The 26,757-nt window shown below is 38.1% G+C and overlaps 1 protein-coding gene across 4 annotated transcripts in view; it reads right to left on the bottom strand.

The window, feature by feature from the left end:
- ROCK2 (Rho associated coiled-coil containing protein kinase 2) overlaps positions 1 to 18,987 on the bottom strand; it is a 110,554-nt gene extending 91,567 nt beyond the window's left edge. For 3 of the 4 annotated variants that reach the window (XM_033125607.1, XM_033125608.1, XM_033125606.1), the window contains exon 1: positions 18,364 to 18,504. In XM_033125607.1, coding sequence (XP_032981498.1) covers positions 18,364 to 18,504 — 141 coding nt within the window. Of the gene's footprint in view, positions 1 to 18,363 lie in introns of all 4 variants that reach the window. The other variant, XM_033125605.1, reaches the window with a different exon arrangement.
- Positions 18,988 to 26,757: the final 7,770 nt, after the last annotated feature.

Here is a 26,757-nt window from a genome sequence, read left to right as displayed (position 1 = left end):
TTTAGTAGCAAGGAAATCAGTCAGCATGATCTTGAAGCAAGCGGTGTGAGTGACGGGAAGAGGGAAGAGGACAGACGATAATGTACTGAGTAAACAGAAAGTGAGGCTTTGTTTGCTGATGAAGGGAGGGGGCTAGAAAAAATTGAGACTTCTTTATAGGGGTAATTTGGTTATTTGTTTTGCTTGTTTTAGGTGAGACTTTTGAACAACCTTAGCAAGATGAGAAAGAATCAGAATTAAGAGAAAGATTAAAGACAAATAGAGTTAATCAGCAGGAAGGAGAGAATGCAATCCAAAGCACAGTTGGAGAATCAGCCTGAGACAGAAAGACGGACATGTCATCTACCGAAACAGAAGGAAAAGGAAGAACAAATGGTGCAGAGGAGATAAAACTGGTGAACAAGTAACAGGAAATTTAAGGGCTCTCCTTTTGATGGCTTCTATTTTCTCATGAAGTAGAAATACCATCTGTGGAGAATACTTTGTTTCTTCAGTTTAAAGGGAAAAAAATGTTTAAAATAGCCCCAATGGAAAAGGAAAGAATTGCTCTGCAGGCATGCCAGCTGGTGCAGGGACTGGCGACCATGAATTCGAAGCATCACTAATCTGGGTAGTGGTGTGATTTCTCTCCATCAGTGCTCAACAAATACCTTTTGTGTAGGCCAGAGAGACAACCTGATCCAAAATCTAGGTTTTGCCAGATGCAGATGATAGAAATCCAAAAGGGCAAAGAAACTGAGAAGTCTGGCAAGAAGTAGGAGGTGAGGGGCAATGAATTCTTGCCTGCTTATACAGGAAGCATTTGGTGGAGACAGGTGTTAAAGAGCTGCAGATCTCAAAAGCATCAATCAATAGGTTTAGAAAATGGATAAAAGATTAGTGTCAGGAAAAGGATGTTTAAATTAATGATCTCAAAGGTAAAGCTGATTTCAGGTAATGGTGAGGTCCAGAGTAGCTTCATGGGAGTAAGTAAATGAATCAAGTGAAGATAAAGACCACTGGAGATGAGGAAACCGCGAAGTCAGGGTCCTGGGTACTCTGTTCACATAAACACTGGATTCACTGGAATAGTGGCACAGCCTTGAATGGAAAGAAAGATCGTGAGCCAGAAGCCTATGTCTTCAATGAGCCAGAGAAGATGTATACTCCAATTACATGACACTCAACAATGGGAATTTTAACAAGAAGGTTTTATAAGCACTGCAGTGCAAAATAAGAAGGAAATTCCCTCCCACCCTTTCCTACACTGAGCTATATAGAGAAAAGAAGGTTCAAGTTCCACTAGAGAGAGCTTTCCGTCAGGTGAAAGACAGGTGTCATTTAAAGAAAAATAAAAGTAGTATTTATTTAGTAAAGAATTCGAAGGTGCAAGTGATTACATAAACCTTAGAACAAGGGTGAGAAATCTTTGAAAAGGAGGGGAAAAATAGGCAGAGGAACAAGAGTAAGATGAGATGTATTGTTGGCAAGAAAACGCAACAAAGAAATGAGATTTGGTGAGGTCACTTCATGGAAAGATGGCTAAGAGGGCACTTTTCTTGAGTTCTCTGGAAGAAAAGATACCTGGCCACTGAGGAGTCAGCCAGCGCCTGGAATAAATGCAATTAGAAAGTCTTTCTAGTGTGTGAGAAGACTCATACCGCTCTGGAAGGAGCCAAATGAAGTTTGGGTGACTTGTTCTGGCTTAAGGCTACATGCTAAAACCATCAGATAAAAGCCCCATTGGTTGGGGCTGGCCTGTAAGAACTGAGAAAAGCTCACCATCTCTCTCAGATTGTAGAAATCAACATTTGTCCTTGATGTTTCAAAACACCAAGTAGGGTGTGATAAAGAAATAAAGATATCTCATTAACCAAATAAGACATTCCTCCTTGATTCCTCATTTGTAAAATGAAAGGGTTGAACTAGAACTGTTACCATTAAGTTAAGAGCCAACCCTACCCCTACCCCCAAAAAGGAGGAGGCAACAAACCTTACAAATAGTGCCCAACTGGAAATCAGACTAACTATCTGATAAAGCTTCCTAAACCCATAGTAAGTGCTATAGGCTCTGTGCTAGATACTGGGAAAAGACATAAAGATGAACACTACATAACTACTCGTACATAAGATGATGGCTATTACCTAACTTACTGTGGTAATCGTTTTGCAATATATGTAAGTCATTATGACGTACACCTTAAACTTATACAATGCTGTATGTCCATTATATCTAAGTAAAACTGAAAGGAAAAAAAGAAATTATATTGAAAGCATATTTGCCCCATTACCCTAAAAATTAGAAGGTTTTAGTCCCCATATTGCCAGCCAATAAACAGATATAAAAGTTAAAAAAAAAAAAAAAAGAATACTACAGGGTCACAAACCCAGAGGACCTCCTAATCTAGTACAAAGGTAGATAATTATAATACAATATGATTATAATTGGTAGAGATATAAAGTGGTAAGTGAACAAAGAAGAGGAAGTCATTCATTACCTCGGGTTGAAGAAAGCAGGAATGAGAGAAAACCTTAAAGAGAAAATAAATGAGGTAGATCTTAAAGGAGAATTAAAACCCAGGAAAACTAATAACAGGTGCTCAATCTCATTACTAATCAAATACTGAAATGCATATAAAAACCAAAGGAAGATACTGGCTTTCCTTCTCATATCGGGTTGGCAAATAATGTAAAAAGCTGATGATACGAGAGTAATATAAGTTCTCTTTTTAGCCCCCTCTCCTGATTTCAGTCTTCAGAGACAAGGACTTTCTAATACATTAGTGTATCAGTTTGTCTTTTTCCGTGCATATAACAATATGATGGTGTATCCATTTTCATTGTATGTTAACAACACACTAATACTTGTAGGTTTTTTAAAAATATATATATCAAAATGTACTATATCATATCTATTGTTCTGTATTTGCTTCTGTTATAATATTGCTGCAGCGAACGTCATTGTAAATATTTTTGTGCATATATGTGACTATTTTTGTAGATTTCTAGAAATGGAATTGTTAAAGTGTGTGCAAATTTAAAATTCCAAAATAATCTCAATTGGCCTTTTTTTAAAGATTAGCAAATTGAACTCTCCCAATAATGAGAATATAACAAAAAAATGAAACCTGTTTTGTTTGCTTTTTTGTAAGCTCACAAAGCAGAGAAGGAGAGGGACCATTCCAGGTAGAAACAAATGCAAAGAGTATAAAAAGTACATAGTATACTCAGCTACCAGCTAAAGGATACTTGCCTCTATCCCTGGTCCTGCTCACTCTCTTCCTTTTCACGTCTCTATCCCCCAAAGCCTGTATCTATGAGCCATAAACCCCTCCAGATCCTGAGGGCCCTTCCAAAGCTCTTTGCTTCTTCCTTTTTTTAAAAATTAATTTCAGGTGTACAAAATAATGTAATAGTCAGACACACCCGTCACAAAGTGATAATCCACCCCCAATCTACTACCCCTCTAACATCTATATACGAGTAGCTGTTACAATACCACTATCTTCACTGTGCTGCACTCCACATCCCATGGCTATATATATGTGTGTGTGTGTGTGTGTGTATATATATATATATATGTGTATATATATATATATATATATATAGTTAACATTCAATATTATTCTACTTCAGCTTCGGGTGTATAGAGTATTGGTGGAGTTGGGGGAGAAGGTGAGGGGATTAGAAAGCCCCTTTACTTCTAATGGAGACAGAGATAGGCACAGAAGCACAGATCAACCACAAAAGAGAAAGTAGTCTATGCTGAAATCTCTATTCTAAGAAGAACCACTAAAATATATTTATAAAAAAATAGAAATAGATAAAATTCATTTCCTATTTCATAAATGCCACAACAAGATAAAATTCATTTCCTATTTCATAAATGCCATAACAAAGAAAGTGTATCATGTATCACCATTAACAGTGGCTACCTATAGGCTTCTCCCTATATTCATTTTAATTATACCTGGCTACTAATCTAGTTTTTTCTAGCCTAGAGAAGTACAAAGTCTAATTCCACAAGGCTGTTAAATGGTTGACAACAGACTTCAGTAAGGAGGTAATAAAATACCTAATTTATTAATACCAGTCATAGATCTTCTGGCTCCAAATCCAGTGTTCTTTCCATTATAGTACACTATGCTTCTTTTTAAAAAATACATTTGATAATAATCAAGTCCTTTCCATTCTATTTTTTCCATCTTTACCACCTTAGACCAAAAAAATAAAAATAAAAAATTATTGAAAAAAATTAACTTGTATTTTCATATATTAATACAGGTTAAGCAGGATCCATTTTGGCTTATTTTAAAGGAATTTTACAGAAAATTATTTGAAATAAGCAAGTCATTGTTCAGATTTTTAAATTTTTATTTCATAGATGTGTTGTAACTTCAACCAACTTGAACAATTCTGTTTATAAGACCAAAAAAAAGAGATACAGTAAAACACTATGCCAGGGAGTTACATTCTGCATATCATCTTGAAAAACAAAACTGCCCTATGCTAAAACTTATTAACAATCCCTTCTTCCCAATCTCCCCACCAAAAAAATCAGTAATTAACTTCTTACAAATTTATTCAGTGCTTTACATTATGACTTCCCTCTCAAGGAAATTTCGTAAGCAAATTTTGTACTAGAGTTTCCTTTTATTAGTTCTAAATTTAGTTTTATTTGTATCATCCGTTGTTCTCCTATTATGGAAATGTCTCAAATACGGAAAACAAACCTGTTTTCAGTAATGCCTTCAATTTGTAATTATTCAACTTCCACTTTTTTTACAAAAATATATGGTTGCAGAAGAAACTGTTTTTCAGAACTACCAGCAAAATCCGTTCAGTAAGTTTTCTTATTCTTTTATAATATATCATCTTTTGTAACTAACTTCTTTAGCCTAAATATAACGTTAATAAAACATATTCATACGCTAATTTTAAATGTTGCAATCATGAATTATATTATATATTTTTTAAGCTACAGCAGAAATAATGCCTTAGAATTTTTACCATGGACATCATAACAAATGAAGTCTCTAAGTAAATTACATTTTGCCAAATGTTTAGAAATGCTGGAGCATCTTGTACAGTGAGGTATTATAGAATAGGGATCCTAATCGCCAGATTGTAAAATATTTCTAAGTCAGAAAATCACTTCCAATGAAATGTTAGGACATGTCCCATAACAGACGTCTAAAGATAAATACATAAGTTTAAAGTCACTGAAAGAAGGGCCACCCAATTTCAGATTTGTTTCACATTTGTAGTTACCTTTCCATTCAGCAAAAATTTGGAAAGGATAGTTACATTTTAAAAGATAAATTGCCTCAAATCTTTAGGGTTTTAAAGATACTCTTACTTACTATGTGTCACCTAGAGTCTCACAAGAATTAATTGTGCCTTGGCCACAAGTATGTGCAATTTTATTAGCCACAAGATAAAATAAAATCTACAAAAAGTGTGTTGTCAAAAGATTTCAAATACTAAAAAAAGACAAAAATCACAACTGCTACTCCTCTAAGAGCTGTAACTATTATCACAAGAATCAATAAATGCACATTTTAATTTTCAAATTTTTGAAATGTGTACATACCCTTTAACTACCAAAATTAAAATGGCCAAATAAGCAGGAAACCTGATATACAAATACTTTAGAAAATGAAAAATGTGAACACCTTACCTACTGCCTACAAATCATCTGGTTTTCTCTAATTCTAAATAATGTGAAAAGAAATAATTGCAAAGAATGTGCATGTTAAAAAAATCTAAACAGTAATATGTTAATAAGATGACCATTATTTAATATAACTAACAACTTAAAGGCTGCTTTGAAAATAAAATTTCAAAATAATTTAATATAGGGGTTTTGAGTATTTTACGTTTTATTTTTTGTTTGCTTTTAAAGAGACCACAAATAATTTTTGAATTATTTTATTATTTTTTAAACACAGGCACAATCACAAATATACATACACCATACTGGTGTAGGTACTATGCTCTGAAGAACAATATATTTCGAGTGAAATTTTCTTACTGAATTAAAGCAATGGTTAATGACTAAACAGACTGTCACTACTTTTCCCATCACCACTTATTAAATGTGAAATACCAAAATTATATGTTTCCAGGCCCATAGGTCTCTGTAGTCTATATTTGAAGGATAAGATGTAATGATAACATTTCTATATTGAAATTTTACATTATGTATATTTTACCACAATAAAAAAGTTTTTTTCATTTCTATTTGATATATCTTATCTGATTCTCCCTTCAGAAAAGCTTGACAAGTTAAATTTTCTTCTGAAATAAGAAAAACTACTTTGGTCTGATTCCTATAAAGACAAATGTTGGATCAAGATGAGAGAAATAAGTTTAGAAACCTACTTAACATGTTCAAAATAATCAAAAAAGGAAAGATGAGCACAGAGGAGAATTGAGAAACATTCAAAGGCCATTCAAGTCAGAAAGAAGTACTTCAACTTGATCTGTAGGTTAGAAATTACCCAACTAGTTGAGACTGCCATTATCCCTACACAGGTCAGCAAAGACTCATTCACTACTTGGAAGCAATCGGTACCAGGGCAAGATTTGGCGGAAAGAAAAAAACAAAAAAAGGTTTAGAATTAATTAGGCTTTCCAAGTTGAGACGCTAGTCAGTAGGATGAATCTTCCTACAAAGGACTCTGATCTGTATTTATTTGTATTCTATTTTTAAACATTGGAATTGTCCTATGAAACTCCTTTTACTAGACCACACTTGTCATACATGAAAACACAAAAGAACAAACAAAATTAACAAGCATATGAAACAGTGCTCAGCATCATTTATCATTACTATAATGGCTACAATCACAATTACAATACCAAGTGTTCTCTGAAGATGTGGAGAAACTAGAACCCTCGTACACCACTGGTGGGAATGTAAAGTGGTGCCACCACTTGGAGAACAGTTTGTCAGTTTCTTAAAAATTAAATATAGGGGGCCTGTTGGCTCAGTTAAGCATTGTGCTCTTAACAACAAGGCTGCCGGTTCGATACCCACAAGGGCCTCTGTGAGGTGTGCCCTCCTCAACTAGATTGAAACAACTACTTGACTTGGAGCGATGGGTCCTAGAAAAACACACTTAAGTAAGTAAAAATTTTAATAAAAAAAAAAAAAAGTTAAGCATAAGCTCACCATATGACCCAGCAATCACACTCCATGAAATCTAGCCTAGAGAAATGAAAACAGATGTTCACACATATGGTGAATTCATAAACAAAATGTGGTATATCTATATAATGGAATACTGTTCAGCAATTAAAAACAAAGGTATTGGTACATGCTACAATATAGATGAACCTCAAAAATTATGCTAGGTTAAAGAAGCCAGAGCAAATGGCTGTATGTTATATGATTCTACTTGTATGGAATTTCCGGAAAATAACAATTTAGAGACAGAAAACAGAGTGGTTGGCTAGGACTGAGGGCAAGGACTGACTGCAAACATATTCCAGAGAATTTTGGGGGATTAATGAAAATGGATTGCGATGATTGTTATACAACTCTTTTACTAAAAATTGGTCCATTGCTTATAATGGGTGGATTTTACAGTATGTAAATTATAGCTCAATAAAAAGAATTAGCGAAGCTAATAAACAATGATATCTATGTTCAACACCTGCTGACTACTCTCAACTGCTAGACTTTTCTTTCAGAGCTAATTCTAAGAGCAAATAAGAGATTGAAACATGCCTTGTCAATTGCACTACATCTGCAAGCTATATTTATTCATTCAACCAACAATTACCAAGGACTTACTGCAAGCAAGATATTGTATATCACTTTTCTTTGTCTGCTAACTGAACACCAGTAGATGTAAAAGAAAAACTATCATAACTAAATTGCCTTCTTATTATAACATTTAAATATGATGCAAAAGCGATAAGAAAAATTAAGCACTTGGGTTTATTAGAAAAATACCGAGAATGTATACAAGTGGACACTTTGGTCAACGTCGTTCAAGCAGTAATTCGCCGTAATTAGAAGTGTCTGGATGCTGATGGTAACCACTTTGAGCATCTCTTGTAATTGCAGGCGTCATACGTGACTTGTATTCATCTTTTGTCACTGGTATATGAGTATACTGAGTATTACAATTCAGTTTTCCTTTCTTAAAATGTATATACATGTTTGGCACCCTCTGTAGATTATTACAAACAATAAATATTTTAAAGCTAAATAAAACTGCTAGTAATCAGAATGTTTGATAATATCTGAAAAATTTTCAAAACGGTCACTCATAGTGATTTGTAATAACATTCCTGATTTCTGATCAAAATGTCTCATGCCTTTTGGCTTTGTTTTTAATTTTGTTAACAAATATTGCCTTATTATTACTAACAGCCACGATACCATTTTAAAGAATTTCACCCTGTGAACACACCACCAGCATTTCATCTGCCCTTACTCATGAAGTGCTATTTCAACACAGGCATCACCTAGGTATAAAAGTAAGAACTGGATATGTTTAAATGGAAGAAAAGTTAGGGGAGTAGGGAAAAAGATAATACATGACAAATGAATGACAAAGGCTGTTCAGTCCACACAAGGTGTCTTTACTTCAACTAAAACACTGAATAACATAGCTTAAATCCTTTCCAAGATAATCTGTTTCAGTATCCAGAAAATATCCAAACCACAATTCATTTTTCCTGCTTGACCTCCAATCAAGTCTGCCACCCAAACTCACCCTCTCTGCATATACAGATGTGTACTTATCTTCTTTCCTATAGATAGGTAAGAAAAAATGACAGGAACATATATCAAAATATTTATTTAGGAAGTATTTTAATATCTCTTCAAGCAAGGATATATCTCTACAGGTAACTCCTGTTACTTAAAAAAGAATTGTTAGTTCATTCAACAAATATTTACAGGACATAACAATAATAGGAAGACAAGAAAGACTCATGTTCTAAAAGAGCTTGTTTTCCGTCCATCAAATACTCAAAAACCAAGGAGCATATAACACTTAGTATATGAAGCATTCTTTATCACAATCATCCAGGTCATTATGATACTAGTGCCAACCCTGCTCTGCTTTGTTTCCTGCTTTGTTTCCATCTAAACAAAGTATTGCTGCTATTCATTTCTAGGGCATAAAAAGAAAAACCCAATAATGAATTGTTAGAAATTAGTTCCAGTCTATAATCCCTTGAAAATATTAAAGGAAATTAGACATTGACTACTAAGTGAATTTTTAACTATAACAAAAGTAAATAAAGTATTTTAGCTATCTGAACAAACAACCCATACCTTACCAAAATTATCAACAAACCATAAACCATATAATCATCCTTGGACTCAGAAACATTCCCCAAAAGATTATCAGTGATGAACCAAAAATGAATCTCAATATTTCCTTTTTGTCACATAAACACATGGGTGAAGAGAAATGCTAACCATTGTGGCCCAAATGCTCTCCAAAAGATAGCATTTGAGGGTCATCTGGGACAGCCAATGCAAAATTTACAAATATGTCTTTATAATTTAATCATACTTTAAAGAAAAAAAAAAGTACGAGAGGAAAGAAGAATTACTCCAATCAGGATAAAATGAGGAGAGACAGTTTTAGTAGAATCTCAAATGCCAACATGACTTCACACCAATTTAAATATTAAGCCCCATATAATAAGCTAACTTACCAAGGAAAATGTTATTTGGAGTGTTTTTCCCCAAAAGCTATAATAAAATTGCTCTGAGTCATCCACATCCTCTTCACCAGTAACCCTTATCACTAACAGCTCCTATGGACTTTTTAACATCAGCATAGAATAGCATTTTAAGTATAGTTGTAGAGTAGCACTTCCATAAAGAAACTCAATAGGCCCAAATGGAGACCAAATCCATAATCATTACCCTCTTCCTTCCCCCAAGCACTCCTCTCCAAATAGAAAGCTTTATGACAAGAATACAGAGCTATAAACAGAGCCTCCTCACCCATTAATATTTTGGGAACTCTAATACTTAGATAAATCTTCTGATAAAATTTTGGTACCCACACTACATACTTTCCATCAGAATTCTAAATGAAATACAAATAACATTAAAAATAAAACCAGTATAGTACTAAAAGAAAATTCAGGTATAAGATATCATAATCTTGGTAATGGAGAATGTCCTAAGCATGACATCTAAGCCAGAAATCACTCTACAATGAAAAGATGGATAAATTTGACTTCATAAAGTTCCTATTATTCATTAGATATAAAAAAATGATAAAGCACATGTACAGTGTAATTTTACTTTTGTTGTATTTTAATTTTTCAGACACATATTTACAGCAAAATGTTACTTTCAACAGCAGCTATCTCTATGTGGGGAGGATACAGATTTTATATATATATAATCTGTATCCTGTTTCCCCAAAAATAAGACCTAGCCGGACAATCAGCTCTAATGCGTCTTTTGGAGTAAAAATTAATATAAGACCCGGTCTTACTTTACTATAAGACCGGGTCTTATAATATAATATAATATAATATGACATAACATAATACTGGGTCTTATATTAATTTTTGCTCCAAAAGACGCATTAGAGCTGACTGTCCGGCTAGGTCTTCTTTTCCAGGAAACACAGTGTGTGTGTGTGTGTGTGTGTGTGTGTGTATAATATATTTGTGTGTGTGTATATTTTTCTTCTCTGAATTTTCTACAATAAGAATACATTATTTTTATAATTAAAAAAATGACAAATCTTTCTGCGCTTCAAAAAAATAAAAATCTGGGACAGACGGGTGGCTCAGTTGGTTAGAAGGCGAGCTCTGGGCAACAGGGCTGCCGGTTCGACGGGCCGGAACGCTGAACCCTCTGAAACTGGAGTGAAGTCAATGAGCTGCTGCTGAGCTCCCGGGTGGCCAGAGGGCTCAGTTGGTTGGAGCGCATCCTCTCAACCACAAGGTTGCCGGTTCAACTCCTCCCGCAAGGGATGGTGGGCTGCACCTCCTGCAACTAAGATTGAACACGGGCACCTTGAGCTGAGCTGCTGCTGAGGTCCTGGATGGCTCAGTTGGTTGGAGCACCAAGGTTGCCAGGTTCAATTCCTGCAAGGGATGGTGGGCTGCTGCACCGCCTGCAACTAACAACAGCAACTGGACCTGGAGCAGAGCTGCGCCCTCCACAACTAAGACTGAAAGGACAACAACTTGACTTGGAAAAGTACCGGAAGTACACACTGTTCCCCAATAAAGTCCTATTCCCCTTCCCCAATAAAATCTTAAAAAAATAAAATTAAATTATAAAATAAATAAAAATCTGGGGCAGCTAACTGGTTAGAACACTGTGCTCTTAACAACAAGGTTACAGGTTCAATCCCCACATGGGCCATTGTGAGCTGTTCCCTCCACAACTAGATTGAAACAACTACTTGACTTGGAGCGGATGGGTCCTGGAAAAACACATTCAAATAAATAAAAGTTTAAAAAATAAAATAAAAATAAAAATCTATGTTTCCCTGTCTCAACCATGATGGTCTCAACCATGGTTGCCTGCCCATTTACTTCAGGTAAAAAAATTGGAAAAAAAAAATTTTTTTTCTTGAATAGAGCATTAAATAACAGAACCTTGACTAAAAATTTGAGGTAGTTACTAAGGTGGTAAAAATGCAAATAAAAAGTCCACCTATCAGTAAACTGATTTTCGACAAAGGCACCAAGGCAATCCAATGAGAAAAATAGTATTTTTTAAAAATTGCTACTGTGATTATAGTTAACAATACTGTATTATATACGTGAAAGTTGCTAAGAGAGTAACTCTTAAATATTCTCAGCATAACAATAAAAACATGATAATTATGTGAGGTGACAGATTGTTAACCTTATTGTAGTAAACATTTGGCAATGTACTCATGTGTATCAATTGTACACTTTAAATTATACAAAGTTATATATTACTTATATCTCAATAAAACGGGAAAAAATTAGTGCTGGATACTCTATATAGGATGTATGAGGGTAAAGAAATGAACTTTAACTCCTAACTCACACCACACACTAAAATTGGCTTACCACGTATCCTCGACCTAAACATACAAGTTAAACTATCAAGTTTCTAGAAGAAAAAAAAAAAAAAAATATATATATATATATATATCTTTGTGACATGTGGACAGGCCATGGTCTCTCAGGAAGAAAAAGCAATAACCATAAAAAATTGTGATTTTAAAAAACAGGCATGCCACAGACTGGGAGAAAACATTTGCAAAAGAACTGGTATCTAAAATATATAAAGAACTTGTATAACTCAAAAATAACCCAATGTTTCCTAATGGGCAAAAAATTTGAGCAGATGCTTCACAAAGGAAGATATACAAATGGCCAGTAAGTACATGGAAAAGTACATTATTAGTCAACAGGGAAATGCAAACTACAATCACCATGAGATACCACTACCTACCAGATAATGGCTAAAATTTAATAGACTCAGTGTTGGGGAGAAACTGGAACGCTCATTCATTGCTGTGGGTGTGTAAAATATGACCACTTTGGGAAAAGATCTGGCAATTTCTTAAAACTAAACATACATCTTACCGTATCACCTAGCAATTCCACTACTATGTACCCAAGAAAAATGAAAACATGTCCTCACAAAGACTTAATACAAGATTGTTCACACCAAACTTTATTAAAAGCCAAAGCATATAACACATAATAGCCAAAAACTGAAAACAGCCCTGTATCCATCAACAGAAGATAGCTAACAGACAGTAGTTTATACATATAACAAAACACTACTCAGCAATAAAAAAGGAACAACCTGATGATGATACACAAAATAACATCAATGAATCTCAAAAACTATGCTGAGCTAAAGAAGCCACATACAAAACATTACATACTATAGAAGATTCCATTTATATGAAGTTCTAGAAGAGATAAAAGTAATCTTTAATACAAAAAAAAAAAATCAGAAGATGGGGCAGCCGGATGGCTCAGTTGGTTAGAGGGCGAGCTCTTAACTACAAGGTTGGCGGTTTCAATTCCCACATGGGATGGTGGACTGCGGTCCCTGCAACTAAGATTGCGGACAGCAACTGGACCTGGAGCTGAGCTGCGCCCTCCACAAGTAGATTGAAGGACAATGACTTAGAGCTGATGGGCCCTGGAGAAACACACTGTTCCCCAATATTCCCCAATAAAAAATAAAAAAAATCAGAAGAGTGACTGACTCTAAAGGAATGGGATGTGTGTGGAATTAGCTTAAAAGGCATATGAGGGAGATTTATGGGTCAGTAATAATGTTCTACATCTTGATAGGATTTGCATTACACAGGTATGTGCATTTGTTAAAACACATCAACGGAAGGTATATTTAGGATTTGTGCATTTCATTGTATGTAAATTTCATCTTTAAAAAAACTAAATAATGATTGAACTCTACTTAATGAAATGCATGCTGCCGTGTTTAAAGAAGAAATATCTGTAACTTACTTTAAACAAATCAAAAACAAAAGTAGTATTGATAGATGAATAAGGGGATGGATAGATGTAATATAGCAAACTACTAATTAGATGATGAGTATGTCGATCTTCACTGTGAATTCTTTCAACTTTTCTATATGTAGTTTGAAATTTTCCATAATAAAACGTTGGGGGAAAATTTAAACTCTACCCCTTATGTTGTTAAGTTAAAAGTAGCATATCTTAAAACCCAACAATTCCACTCCTAGATATCTAACATCCTAGCCTATAGAAACTTGACATGGGCTTCAGTAATGTGCATAGCAACACTTTCCATAATAGCAAAAAAAAAAAAAAAAAAGGAAGAAAGGAAGGAAGGAAGGAAAGAAGGAAGACAATCTAAATATCCATTAAATAGATTGGAGCAATATAATTTGGTTAATGGTAGCAGTGAAAATGGATAAACCACAATGTGGGTGAATCTTTGAAACATTATTTTGAATGAAAAAAGCAGGTCACAAAAGAATAGATGTAAATGTTAACCTTTTATAAAGTTTAAAAAACAAGTAAAACTAAACAATACTGTTTAGGAATACATACAAACGTGGTAATCTCTGAAACAAAGCAAGGGAATAAGATGTTCAGGGTAACAAATGGGGGAGGATGCAGGAAGACTGACTCAAGCAGCAGCAGCACACAGGTAACTTCAGCAGGAGAGTGTTCTAGTCGTTAACTTGAGCGGTGATTTCATGCAATTTGTTTTTTATGCTTCATAATTCATATTTGCATGCTATGTTCTCTTAATGTTTAAAATATTTCAGGATTCAAAATGGGAAAAGAGGGCTAGCTGATCAGGACTCAACCAAAACAAGAACTTGGGCTTCAAGGTAAATTACCCATTTCTTTACAACTGTTTTAAGGTGTGTATGAGACTACATTTGGTCTACGTTGGCCTTACCTTGAGGCAAGATACATCTGAATTCAGAATTTTTGGATTATAGAATGGTAATGAAGTACATATAACATATTCAGTATGTTCCCCAAAACCCTCTTGAGGTCTGGGGTAACACCCTGAAATCAAACACATTAGTATTTCTCCTGGGAAAGCTATTACTATTTATACCAAGAGAGATGAATTGACTAAATAATCTAACATCAGTCAGGTCAAATGTTACCATAAAATAAATTTTACCAAAAACTTTGTTTTCAGAGCTCTTCATATATCACAATTGTGGATAAGGGACTGTGGACCTATACTTTCAAGGAGGTTTAACTTTACCCAAATAGTAAGTTCCGTACATACCTTCTTTAACCTCTCTAGCTAATTCATTTTCTTTAAAGATTTCCTGACCATCCAAATTCAATTTTAAAGTAATCCCATTTATGCTATAAATGCCCCACCTTTATTTCACAAAAGAAAAACACATATAAAACAATTTTTCAATTTTTATTCTATTTCACTTTTATATGTTTAAGTATTTGCACTTATTATATAGTTGGGAAAAAGTACACACACAATTTTATTTTAATTAGGCAAATAACCAACACCAAGCTGAAAGTCTAAGCGCTGTAATTAAGACATATTTTCATATAGTTTACAGGTATAATGAAATGAATCAAAATAAAGCATTTCATATTATAAGTCACTGAAAACTGTCAATAAATTTTTAATAACTTTTTCCCATCAATACCAGCCTTAAGGAACAGTTTACCCAAGCCTGAATCCCACAAATTATTACAACCACTTACTTTTAAAAAGTAAAACAAATCAAAATTCAAAGCAGACCTTTAGAAAGACATCTCACCAACATAACACTAAAGCACAATTCTTTTTACCATAATATATGGGCAAGCAGTATTAGAAGCTGAGTCTTGACAGCAAAACATGGGTATTTGCCCAAAAGTTTCAAATACTGCAAAAACATACCATTGAAGACCCTCCCCTCCAAAAAAAAAGTATTACAGAAATAAACCTCTCTCAATTTAAATAGTACCTTATTTAAATAATACCAAGCAACTCACAATCTGCGACCACAAAAGGGTCATATCTTCAGATTAATTTAAGAACCCACATAAAGCAAAGAGCCTCTGCAAAAAGTAAGACAATGTCGTCTACACTGACATAGCCTTGGAATCCAGCTCTCTCTGCGTGATGACTGCTAGCACTTTTCTGATGGCAAACTCAAATGATAATGCTATTCATTCAAAATTATACAGCAAGAAATAGTTGCCAAAAAAGCCATTTTCTTTTTCAAAGGAAATTTAAAGCAATTAGCTAAAATATGCTAAATATCCAGAGAAGTGAGCTAAATTTAATGAGCACTACTATGTCTAGCACTGAACTAAGCACTTTACATGTAATCTATAACATTTTTTCCTACAATTAGTTTTACCTTCTGTGCCTAGTCTAACAAAGAATAATTACAGAGTAACTTCTGGTATATTTCATCTCCTCATTTTCGTCATCTTAGGCTGTATACAATTTTAAATGGTACTTTCTGAGCTCCTGAATGAAGTAACTAAGATTCATAGCTCTGGGGTTTGCTGGGGACTGTGGAGGGGGGAGAATTATATTGCTTTAAGTTTTCTCTGTTAAAGAAAAAAATATTTACTTTCTATAGTAAAACCAAGAATCGCTATAAGCAGTAAAACAATGATCAATTGTGACATTCAGGCTAAATGGTATGGTTTCAAATCTTTAAAGTGATCCCAGCCATTATTTCATCAGTACGTCAGGAAATGTTTTTATAACACTCTTAAAGATTAATTCACAAAGTTTATGTTTAGAGAGATGACAAAGTCTGAGATATAGATAATGGTGATGGTTGCACAACAATGTGAATATAATTAATGCCACTGAACTATACACTTAAAAATGGTTAATGGTAAATTTTGTTATGTATGTTACCACAATAAAAAATTAATTCATTGTTTCGTATGATGAAGTATACAAAATTTTAAAATAACTTAGTATAACTTTTTTTTAAAATGTGTAATAGAGGCACCAGCAACCTCACTCCAAAAAAGAGAAAGGGACAATTTTTGGCCTGATAAGATTTCCTGCAACTCAGAACCGTAACATTTAAACAACTAAAAACAGCAATGACACAGTCTGTCCAGTCAGCATCTGATGTCAACTGTCACACCAGTAATATGTCACCATAACAAACGTATAAAGTGTGGTGGCTGCATATATTGATTGTTGGTCAACAAATGAACAGACCAAATTGTTTACTGAGCATGTGTAATGTCTCATGTTTAAGAACAGCCTTCATTTTAATAATTCAGACAATACTTTAATAAAACAGAATGTATATTACATATATAAATAGCTTAGGTTCATGCTCAGAATAATCCTAATAAATGATTAACATCAGTAAAGACCGAAGAGGTGAAAATGAAGTGTAAAAAAAATTCTAACTGGGATTGAATATGAACCTGATGAATATTTGAGATTTGCTGTACTATTTTTAACTGAACTTTCTGGCCTTAGGTCAAAGTTTTGCTAGCAAAATACCAAAGTGAAAATGCTGGGAGTGAAGCCCAGAGTCTCTGATTTGGCTTAGGAAAAGCCATGCCCTTCATGTAACCAATCCTACCTCCAATTGGAGACTTCTACAGACTGAGCAAGGTGTCATGCTCCCATGAAAACACACAAACAACATACTAAAGTGAAAATCAGTAAAAGAAAACGTCAAACACATCTGACAGAATACAGTACATCACTACATTCTGCACATTGTACAGAAAAGACACACTCTTCAGTCAGTTCCTGCACTTTGGCCAAACAGCACTGAGTCACTCGGCAAATGATTCCAGAAACCTCAAAGGATAACCAACGGCTTCTGAAGAAAAGTCAATCACTGGAAAGGGAGGAGACAGTGTTTCTCATATAGTCACTAGGTTTCTCCCAGCAAGGAGTAGAACTGAACATGAGTTCTGGTGGAGAATATTTAAAAGAAAACAAAAACAAAAACACAAGGATCACCCACCCGGATTCTAGTCCTCCAGAGTTAATTTAACAGCCAGAGCATCCTTTTCGCTTTCTTCTCCTCCCTAGGATAAAAATCCACACCCCTTTTCCCATAAATGCATCTCTACTGCACGCTAATCAAACTGTCTGTGAAACACAACCGTCTGTCATAACAAAAATAAGAAATGAGCAAGGATTCTACCGTGCATTTCTAATTTGTAAAACATGGTCCTTTCTTAATCAAGAGCCAACTAGCAGACTTGAGTGGCTATTAATTTGAATTTCAAAGGCAGTCACAGGAAAGAGATACAATAATGAAAAGGAGAGATTTACTCTACTCTGCAATTCAGATTGATACTTTAGCTCTGGCACAATAATCTCGGGAAATTAAATTTACTGAAATTAAAATGCACTAAACTGCAACTATGAACGTTCAAAGACAACTGAAAACAGACAAACCTAGGTATGTGTTTCCAGATTTCAGACTTAAAGGGGAGAGTGAGGGCAGCTCTTAGTCATGTACCCCTGGTAGGTACTCCCATTAGGGACAGTGTCAGGTTTCTCCCTTGCTTGGACCCAAGTCCCCACGCAGCGTGACACTCTTTCAAATTGGCTAGTCTGGGGTGTGAAGGACAGCAAATCCTCCACCCTACCTCCCCAAAGCGAGAGGGTAGGCGGGAAGGGGAAAGAAAAGGAGTGTTTTCCCAGTGCTCCAAGTAAAGGGCAGCCGGGTTTGACACCAACCAGCTCCAGGGGGGACAGGAGAAGAATCCAAGGTGGAGCTCCACTCCTGGAACTTCGTCGCAGAAGTGCCTGATCTCCGACCCGGGCCCCGGCTGCCGGAAGCTGGGCGGGGTAGGACGAGACCGCTCCCCCCCAAACCCCCCACACACACGGATGGGTGGGCACAGAGGGGGGGACTCGAGATCTGAGCTATTAGCCGGCAGAGCTCCCGGGCCCCGGCCACTTACCAGCAAGCTCTCCACGTTGATGGGCGAGCGAGGGTCTCGGATCAGCGCCTCCAGCTTCCTCTGACGGCTCGCGCCCGCCCCGTCCCCCAGCAGGTCCTCGGGGGCGCCGGGCATTTTCCCCGTCGCCGGGGGCCGGCTCATGCCGACGCCGCCGTGCCCGCACTCCCGCTCCCCGCGCTCCGGCCCGGCCGCCTCGGGGCCTAGCGCCGCCCCCGAACCGCCGGCTCCGGGCGGGGCTCCGCCCGGGCCCACCGTCCGCCTCTAGCTTCGGCTTCGGATCTCAGCGCCAGTCCCGGGCCTGGGGCTGTCCAAGGGGCAGCCCGGAGCGGCGAGGAGCCGACGGCGGCGTCCCCGCCCCTCAGTCAGATTCGCGCCGCCCGGTCCGCTCGTCTGCCGGGAGCTCCCTCAGGACTCCGAGGGCGGGAGTGGGCAAGTGGCGCCGCCACCGCTGGGCCCGGACTGCCCAGTCCTGTGAGGCCCCGGAAGGCTGAAGCCCAGGCTCGGACAACTACTGCCGCCGCCAACCCGCTCCCATGATCGCCGCCGGCTGCCTCAGTTCCACAAGCCCGCTCCCCTTACACACCCGCGCGCGGCGCCCGTCTCCGGCCGCGCGCAGCCGCTACCCACAAGCCCCTCGGGCCGCGGCCGCCAGCGCGCGCTCCCGCTCGCCCCGCCCCGTGCGCGACCCCGCGCGACCCGCGCGCGCCTTGGCCCCCGCCCTCCAGCCTCCGCCTCTTCTCGCCCCTTTTCCTCCTTTTTTTTGTTTCCTCCTGTCCGCTCCGTTGCTCATTTTTTTCTCCTTGAGCTTCCTTCCTTCTCCGCTTCCTCCTCCCCCTTTATGAATTCTGAGAGTAAATGGCCGGGCGCGCGGTCACCGCCTCAGTTGACCCGCCGAGCTCCACCGGGGGGAGCAGAGAGCGCGCCCGGGGTTTGGACGGCCCGCGGCTCCGCTCGCGCCAGACCCAGCCCGCACCGGCGACCCCGCGGACTCGGAGGCCGGCCCGCCCTCCCCCTTCCCCTGCGGCCCGTCCCGACTTGCCGCGGCCGGGGCGGGAGTAGAGGTTTCAGGGGGGGGAATGGATGGATCCGCGCCCCCCACCCACGCCCGGCCCCGGCTGACTCAGCTCCCAGCTATGCGGGCCTGGCTTCACCCGCGCCAGAATAATAGCGACCTCCAGTCGCTACCCTCGCCTGCAGAGCTCTGCGCTTGCAAATGTCCTGCCAGGGCCGCGAAGATTTCAGTGGAAAGCCTGAGAGTGCGCAAGGGGAGTGGGAAACGGGAAGAGGACCGGCGGTTGGAATTCTAGACCTGGGGGCAGGAGGGCCCGGCAGAGTTTCTGCGCGTCCTAACAATCGCCTCGCAGCCTGCCCTGAAACCCTAATCATGCAGAGAACAAGAGGGCGATAGAAAAATGCTTTCCATCTGCAGGCCTTCGCGAGGTCCTTGCCTTTTGGGGGGCGGAAGAGGGGCGGTTCTAGGGGTCGCTCCTCCACATTCCTGCCCTCTCCGGTCCCGTGTCCTTGGCCAGATCCACCCAGGGCGCAATCTGAAAAATATGTGCCAAGGGCTATAAAACTGTCCATTGAACCCTTTTGACCCAGTAAACCCATTTAAGGAAGTACATTTCTAAGGAAATGATCCAAAGGGGGAAAGGAGGGGGGAGAACTTGCATAAAGATGTTTATAGCAGGGCTGTTCAGAATGTTCACAATGACCAAAACTTGGGAATGGACCCAATTGTCCAGGAATTGGGGAAGAATCCAAACCAGCTCTGTCACATTAATAGCATCCTGGCAGGTATGCAGGATGCATGTGAAGCGCATGAAATTTTGGCAATTACTTGGAAAGATGTATGGGAAATCAGGTTAAAGGAAACAACAAATACAAAACAGTTTGTACGCACCATTTAAAACTAGTAAAATGAGCCGCTGTAAGAACGGAAAGAGAATACAGTTGTTTTAAAGTGAATGGGATTTTTTTCTGTAAAGATGCTCAGGAGAACATTAAAATTTCAATAATTTTAAAAAACTATATTAAACATTTACATTAAACTATTTATATTAAACATTAAAATTTCAATAATTTGAAAAAACTATTTATATGGGCCACTGAAAAAGCTACAGTCCGATACCCATTAAATGGTAGGAATCTCTTAAGAACCATTCTCACTGGCATGTCAGAGATAAGCCCACAGATAGGCAACTTGGTTCTAAAGCACCTAACCTTGTAAGAGTAGATTTTAATCAGTAAGTGTTCCAGGAGCACTTTCCTTTTGTGTTAAAGCCATCCTTATTTGGACTTGGGCAGGAGGAGACCCTGCAGGATCCAATACAGCTTTTTCCTCCCAGATAATAACACTGGGCTCAAAAGGTGAGTCCTTTAGGTCTGTATGTCAAGTAACTCATTCATGCCCCAACAGACCACACAAAGAGGACAGAGTGAGTCTACACTCCTGCTTATGCACTGGAGCAAATTAATGAGATAATCCACAATTACAGATCCTTTTTCCTAATGACTATATAATATGCAAAGCAAAAAGAACACCATGTGGTTCTCAGGTTCCAAATTAATTTTTCAGTGACTGGCTGTATATGTTTATGGAACTTGGTGGCCTAACAGGAAGCCATAGTCCCAAATACTGGATATGAAAGTTTTATTTAAAAAGGAAAAAGTAGTGTTCAACCAGACACACAGATACTGAGCACCTTCTACTACAGTCATTTACATAAGCTAGGAAGATTTCTATCCAAGACCTACACCATTATCTGCATGGAAGAAAAGAAGACTAATTAATCTTTTGATCTGAATTAAACCTTCTGTATTTTTATTTTATTTTTGGTCAGTAAAACAATTCTTGTTTTACCAAAGTAATGCACAAATGCGTTCTTGTAAAAGTCTGAACAAACCAGAAATACATAGACCATATCTTGAAAAATTATTGTCCCCACTCACACATTCTCTTATCATTCAAGACCTTTATCCATTCTCAAACATAAGCATTTGTATATATGCATATGTATCTTTTTCCCACATATGTGGCATTATACCATATAATAGTGTTTTGCAACTTGATTTTTTTCCCTTGATTAATAATATCTTAGAGATGTCTCTAAGACACAGAAATGTCTGTACACAGTAATCTACCTCATTCTTTTTCATTGCTATATGATATTCCATAGTACGGATGTACCATACTTTTATTTACTCTCAATTCAAGAGCATAGTAGTTAAGAACAGACTGGAGATAAATTGCCTGGGCTAAAATCCTGCCACCGCCAAACACTAGCTGTGTGTGTCTCAGTTTCCTCATAATGTTTGTTATAAAGTGTTTAGAAGAGTACGGGCCCTCCATAAATATAAGTTATTTTCAGTATTTTCTTACTGTCACAAACATGGTTGCAGTTGACATGCTTGCATTTTTGCCTTCATGTGGTCATTTTTAATTAGTATTGATTCCTAAAAGTGAAATTGTTGTATCAAAAGAGAACATATACTTTATGTTTTTTTTAAAGTAACTATACTTTAAATAGTTACAGATACTGCCAAACTGTCTTCAGAAAGACTACACCATTTTACATTTCTACCCTCAGTAGAAGAAACTGCCAATTTACCTTTACTTTTCCCAACACAAAGTATGATAAATCTTTTTAATTTTTGCCAATTTGATCGGCAAACAAAATGGCATCTTTGTATTCCCTTAATTACTACTGGAGATGAGCATTTAATGTTTTTTCTTCTGAAATTACCTGTGTATGTTTTTTGTCCATTGAATTTCCCTTTTTCTTACTGATTTATAGGAGCTCTTTATGCATTATGGATATTCCCCCGTGTTATATCATGTTAAAATATGTGTTCACTGCATAAATTACACAAATGTCTAACCACTCTGCTGTATACCAGAAACTAATATAAAATATTGAACGTCAACAGTAACTGAAAAAATAAACTATCAAAAAATAAAATGTGTATTATAATTTGCAAATATTTTCTTCCAGTCTGTTGTTTTTTCATTTAATTTTCTTTTTGATATCTTTTGTCACACAAAAGTTTTTACCTTTTATGAAGTCCTACCAATATTTTCCTTTACAGCTTCTGGGATTCGTGTCTGAATCCAGGAAGATTTTAAACCCAATTTTTTAGGGCACACAATAGACTGAAATTGCAATATAAGGAAGGAATATATCAAATTGCTATAAGGAAGTAGCAGTTTCCTATAATATCAAACTCATCTCATCCCAAATGAGCCACAGAAAGAGTTTACCTGTGCTGGCTCTTCTGGGGGGCCTGTGACTCTGTCCCAGGTTAGCATCTGTCCCTCATGTCCGGCGCACAGGTGAGACAGGTGGGAATTGGACAAAAACTTTGTTCAATAGTAAGGAAGAGTAATGGGAAGTAAACACAGAAAATACAGAATAGTTCAACAGGCTGGCCTATCTCTGTATAAGGCTTTGATTCTAGAAGGTCCACTCCATTTCATATGAATTAGTCTGTGTTTCTTTTCTCTGCGTCTTCATTCCCAGACTGTTTCTAGGGGATTGGTGTCAATTTAACATCCACTACTCAGCAACGTCTTCTCAGCTCCGGACATATCACAGTTCAAACTGAAAGAGCAGGCTCCCTCTCTGGTCTACCTGAGACTCATCAGCTCTGTTCCAGTTTTTAATTTGAGAGATCTACCTCTTCCCCAGGAATTAATCCACCTTTCAGATGCGCCCATAAATAGGTCTATAAAAGCACCATTTTTTGTCTTTCCATGTGGCACTTGCAATTACTTGTTTAATGATAATAATTATTATGTATAAAGGCTTACTGTGTGCTAGGCAATGTGCTTTATAGAAATTATGTTACTTCTCAAACAGCCTTTTGCTAATGGTAATATTACTATGTCCATTTTCCTGGTGATGTCATAGGGACTCAGATATATGATCATGGAATGAATAAATAAACGAATTAATGAATAAAAAAAATAAACTCTGAATGGTTTGGCAATCACCAAAAAACATAACAACTTTTCCCATCTTCTTCAGATTACAGAACGACTCAAGCTGGTGTTGTAGTGAGGTGCTTCTTCCTCACATAAGCAAAGACTTAATAACAGAATAAAGGAATGAACTCTCAACAACACAAAGGGGTCATTATTTTTGTAAACTCCACTACTGTAAAGGATGCAGGGTTTAATGGTTTATGAAAGAGTTTCATCGTAAGTTTTATTCATGGTTCTGGCAATAACTCCCAGCGTGAATGAGAAAATTGCTATACCCCTGTGTGAGTCAGTTTCCTCGTACACAAAGCAGAAATAATGAAGCGTGGTTGTCATTAAGGCTCCTTGAAACCTCCAGATGAAAGATACTGGATGCGTCCATGACAAATTATTCACCAGTATATTATGAAAGGTTCTCAGAGGAGAAAGAGCTGGTCACAGCTCAAAAGCATACTTGGAAGTAAAAGGTAAGTCACCCCAAAAATATATACATATATTTGTCTGAGAACAGTGGTCCCAAAAAATGTCTGGGATTGGAGAGCTCAGCTTTGATTCTGGTCCTGCCAGTTTGTCAGGAGACCTTGATGTCATATCTGGCAATTTCATTTTGCCCATTAGTGAGATAGAAATGGCCCCAGGATGCTTTATGTGATTTTCCTGCTCAAAAAACCTTCACTAGATCCTTTGTGATTATACATGAAATCCTCAGCCTAGAATCCAGGGCTTTGTATAAGGTGTCCACAGCCTCCTTTTCCAGGTTTTATTTCCACTGCTCTTCTTTATCTTTCTCACATTGAATATATTTACTCTTTTCTTCACTCTTTGGGTAAGTAAATTTCCACTGATGTGGAATGCTATTCTTCCTTCTTGTCTCCACCCACCAAAATTCTAACCATCCTCCACTAAGGCCTTCTGTTCCTTGAATGACTCTTCCTGTGTTCTGAATCCCTTGTAGCTCTTAACAAAATATTTAGCAAGGTGCTTTTCTCACATACATGAAAAAGACAGTATCTTTATTTTTCTTTCGGTGTTTTTACCATCCAAAAAATGGTTCTGTTGTATGTCTGGAGTAAATTAGTGATTTCTCATCATTTACCATTCATCATAGGAAAAGTACTTTGCTACCATTCCACTCTCCAAACACTTTGGTCCAGCAAACTATAAATGTTGTAGGATGCATTGTTCACATGCCTTCCCCACCTCTGAGCGTTGCTGGCGCCATTCCACCTCCTCCGTTCTCTCCCTCCCAGGCCTCCCATCACTACCCACCCCAGAAGGCATCCCCCTTCCATTCCAGTTTCCTATGTCCTTCTTTCTTCCTAAATTTAACGTGAGCATTGTGCGCATTCTTCGGCAAACACAAAAAGGAACTGAGTAGGAATTCTTCCTACGTAGAAATTGCAATCAAGAACTGGTGATAGGTGGTGGCCGGATGGCTCAGTTGGTTAGAGCGTGAGCTCTCAATAACCAGGCTGCCGGTTCAATTTCAGCATGGGATGGTGTGGGCTGTGCCCCCTGCAGCTAAGATTGAAAATGACAACTGGACTTGAAGATGAGCTGTGCCCTCCACAACTGGATTGAAGGACAACGACTTGGAGCTGATGGGCCCTGGAGAAACACACTGTTCCCCAATATTCCCCAATAAAAAAAACTGGTGATAGAACCAGTGTTTAATGAATGAATGAATGAATGAATGAATATATACATGAAAAACATATGTGTAATTGTAATTCCAGAAGGATACATGCCCAAAGAAATGTACAGATAACGTGCTAAGAGAACTCAAAGGATGCTGGATCTCTAGCAAGGGGATCAGAAAAAGGAGGTGGCATGTGACCTGGGTCCTTAGGATCCAGGGTTTGGAAATAGAGAGAACAGCCCTCCAAGCAAAACAAGAACAGTTGTGTGAAAGTATGAGGTAAATAAAAGGAAAAATAAGGAATGACTGGAAAGTAGGTGCATGAGTGGTTAGAAAGAGAGTGGAGAAGATAAGATGAAGACAGATCAGCGAAAGCCTCGAGTCTGTACTAACACACCATGTGATGTCACATGAGGCCCTACGGTCCTCCAGGACTCGCTGTAATTGGAGGTACTGGCAGAGCGCTCCATCCTCTGGTTCTCTTGCCCGTGTGATGGACACCTCTCAGCAATTATGGGCTTGGTGGGCGTAGGACTTGGGACTTAGCAGTAGTATGACGAAGCAAAGTGAAGGAGGCCAGTTTGGGAGACATTTTCATAATCCACAAGCCACCTAATTTATAATTAAGTGGTTTATGATCATGAGTAATTAAAAACTTACAAAAGCATATGAGGAAGAAAACTGTAGTTGAAGTGGTTGGTCCTTAGAATATAGGGAAAACATTTAGTTTCCATAAAAGCCTGCCTGGTTGTGAAATGAGGAACCACTTGAAACTTCCTGGCCTTTAGAGTAGCGCTTTGATTGCTAAGGTTACCTTGTGTAATATTCCATGTGCTGCTTTGGCCTGTAAGTCATGTCTAAGTCTTCATGAGTGAACACAGAGGAGGCGGGCCCACTGTGCGTCCCAGCTGTGCAGCCAGTAGCACAGGCTGACCAGGACCCACATCTGTGGACAGGCAGTGAGTCGTCATGATGAGGGTACTTGCAGTTGAGTCACAGAAACCTCATTCCTGGTCTAGCTCTGTCCCTGTCTAGCTGTGTGGCCTCAGGCAAATTGACTCACCCCTCTGAGCTTCAGTTTCTCTCATAGGGTTTTGTGAGGAACTGGTAAGAGAAGGCTCATACAGCATTAGGCAGATTGGATGAGTGGTCCACAAAGGCTGCTTCCTTCTCCCCTGTCAGAAGGTGAAAGCATTCCAGGCCTTGTTTCTTTCACGTCCTCACTTATCATTCAACAAAGGTATTTATGTGCTGCTAACACAGTAGTAAACAATCCCTCTGGGCCCTTACTAGGCTTACGAAGCAATGAGGGGACAGATAGGACACAAATAATCATACAAATAAATAAGTAATTACAAATGTGGTAGGTGCTCCAAAAGAAACTATAAGATGCCAAGAAAGAATTTATAACAGGGGGCTTAATCCAGATGGGGATTAGAGAAAGTAATAATAATTCTAATGAAATCTAAAAGAACGAAGAAGAGCTGGGAAAAACTTGGGGTCAAGGAGAAGAGGGGGGCCCAGGCTGAAGTCAAGGAGAAAGACTATTTTTAAAAAAACAAATAAGGGCCGTTCAGAACAGACAGGCTGGTAGTTAAGCCACCTGCACTGTGGTTGGTTAAGTGTGACACCACACCAGGAATGCTACGGGTGCGACGCTGGCAGAGAAGAAACACTTGTTTGTCTAAAGCATTGCCATTTAGCCAAATCAGGCTTCAAGACTTTTATTCCACCTGTGTACAACACTTAGTGTTTATTTATGGGGTCCTCTGTG

The sequence above is a fragment of the Rhinolophus ferrumequinum genome, chromosome 13 (genome assembly GCF_004115265.2).
Source record: "Rhinolophus ferrumequinum isolate MPI-CBG mRhiFer1 chromosome 13, mRhiFer1_v1.p, whole genome shotgun sequence".
Taxonomy (NCBI): Eukaryota; Metazoa; Chordata; class Mammalia; order Chiroptera; family Rhinolophidae; genus Rhinolophus; species Rhinolophus ferrumequinum.
The sequence above is the reverse complement of the archived record's forward strand: the minus strand, read 5'-3'. Positions and strand labels throughout refer to the sequence as shown.